Here is a 2,500-nt window from a genome sequence, read left to right as displayed (position 1 = left end):
CATATTACGCCATGTCACTGATTTCATCATCATCTGCACAAGAGAAAAAATGCATACATATTACGCCATGTCATTGATTTCATCATCATCTGCACAAGAGAAGAAATGCATACATATTACGCCATGTCATTGATTTCATCATCAACTGCACAAGAGAAGAAATACAGTCATATATACCATGTCACTGGTTCATCATCAACTGCACAAGAGAAGAAATGCATACATAAATAGCGTTAAGATACAGAAAAAAAGATTATTCCAGAAACTACTACAAATACAATGTATTGTACAAGTACTTTCATACATATGTATCTCTGAAGTGCTCACTGTCACCTTCCCAGTTCTTCACACTACTACCATCTCTCTCTTCCACCACACTCCCCACCCAACCAACCACACTCCCTACCTTACTCCCTACCCAACCACACACTCCACAACACTCCCTACCCAACCACACTCCCCACAACACTCCCTACCCAACCACACTCTCCACAACACTCCCTTCCCAACCACACTCCCTACCCAACCACACTCCCCACAACACTCCCTACCCAACCACACTCCCAACCACACTCCCTACCCAACCACACTCCCCACAACACTCCCTACCCAACCACACTCTCCACAACACTCCCTTCCCAACCACACTCCCAACCACACTCCCTACCCAACCACACTCCCCACAACACTCCCTACCCAACCACACTCTCCACAACACTCCCTTCCCAACCACACTCCCTACCCAACCACACTCCCCACAACACTCCCTACCCAACAACACTCCCCACAACACTCCCTTCCCAACCACACTCCCTACCCAACCACACTCCCCACAACACTCCCTTCCCAACCACACTCCCCACAACACTCCCTACCCAACCACACTCCCCACAACACTCCCTACCCAACCACACTCCCCACAACACTCCCTACCCAACCACACTCCCTACCCAACAACACTCCCTACTCCACCCCAACCCATCCTACCCCACCCTACCACATCCCATACCACACCCCACATCATGGCACTGACCCGGGTCGCTGGAGAAGGTGGTAGTTGTAGTGGGAGTTCACAAAGGCCACCACACCACACCACAACCACACCACACCACACCCCACCCCACCACACCAACCCAACCACAGCACAGCACAGCACAGCACAGCACAGCACAGCACACCACACAACCACACCACACCACAACCACACCACACCAAACCACACCACACCACAGACCACACCACACCACATCACAGACCACACCCACACCACACCACACCACACCCCACCAACCCACACCACACCACACCACACCACAACCACACCACACCAAACCAACCACACCACACCACAGACCACACCCCACCCCACCCCACCACAGCACAACACACCACACCACACCACACCAAACCAACCACACCACAGACCACACCCCACCCCACCACAGCACAACACACCACAACCACACCACACCAAACCATACCACACCACAACCACACCACACCAAACCACCACACCACACCAAACCAAACCAAACCACCACACCACACCACAGACCACCACACCACACCACATCACACCACACCACACCACACCAAACCACCACACCATACCCACACCCCACCCCAGCACTGACCCAGGTCGCTGGAGAAGGTGGTGGTGCCGGAGCGGGTGTTGTAGTGGGAGTTGGCGAAGGCCAGGAAGGAGCGCTGCAGGCGGCGGTGGCGCACGATGAAGACAGCGGCCACCACGGCCAGGGCCAGCACCACCAGGCACACCAGCACCACGATGGCCACCAGGTAGCTCTTGGACACGCTGATCACGCTGTCCGAGTCATCCTCAAAGTCTGGATAATAATAATAATAATAGCATTCATATAGCGTGTGTGTGTGTGTGTGTGTGTGTGAGGGGAGGTGGGGTAGAGGATGAGGTATGTGAGTGTATGCATGCCTACATTGTGGGAGCAACAGGATATTGGAACGTATATATATATATATATATATATATCTTTGTATATATGTGTGTGGGGTTTGGGGTGGGAGATATGGACGTATGTGTGTGTGTTTGTGTGTGTGTGTGTGCCGTGGAAGCTGCGATACGCAGACTAGAAATGAGTGTGTGGAGGAGGGGGGTAGAGGAGGTGCAGGGTAATGTGTGTGGTGTGTGTGTGTGTGTGTGTTGGAGCTCATGTATGTTTATATGTATTTGACTGTGCTTTCATATCTGTGAAACTGCATGTTTGGTGCATATCTGTCATGCATGTGTGGGTATATGTGTGAATGTGTGTCTTCATGTTTTACATTTATTTGCTTATTTATCATCATTGTTGTCTTTTTATTATTATTATTATTACTACTACCTTTTTCTATATTATAATTATTATTTATTTATTTATTTATTTATTTATGCAAGCTTATCTATTATTTATTCCCCCTTTTTCTTTTTTTCTTTTCTCAAGGCCTGACTAAGCACATTGGGCTACGCTGCTGGTCAGGCGTCTGC

General features: G+C 49.9%; 1 protein-coding gene across 1 annotated transcript in view; it reads right to left on the bottom strand.

Annotated features, from left to right (window-relative positions):
- LOC143277386 (sortilin-related receptor-like) overlaps positions 1 to 2,500 on the bottom strand; it is a 125,447-nt gene that overhangs the window by 5,845 nt on the left and 117,102 nt on the right. Inside the window, exon 46 of the mRNA XM_076582169.1 lies at positions 1,635 to 1,844. Coding sequence (XP_076438284.1) covers positions 1,635 to 1,844 — 210 coding nt within the window. The remainder of the gene's footprint in view (positions 1 to 1,634; positions 1,845 to 2,500) is intronic.

This window comes from Babylonia areolata, chromosome 34, assembly GCF_041734735.1.
Source record: "Babylonia areolata isolate BAREFJ2019XMU chromosome 34, ASM4173473v1, whole genome shotgun sequence".
Taxonomy (NCBI): domain Eukaryota; kingdom Metazoa; phylum Mollusca; class Gastropoda; order Neogastropoda; family Buccinidae; genus Babylonia; species Babylonia areolata.
This window is presented reverse-complemented; position numbering and strand designations above follow the sequence as displayed.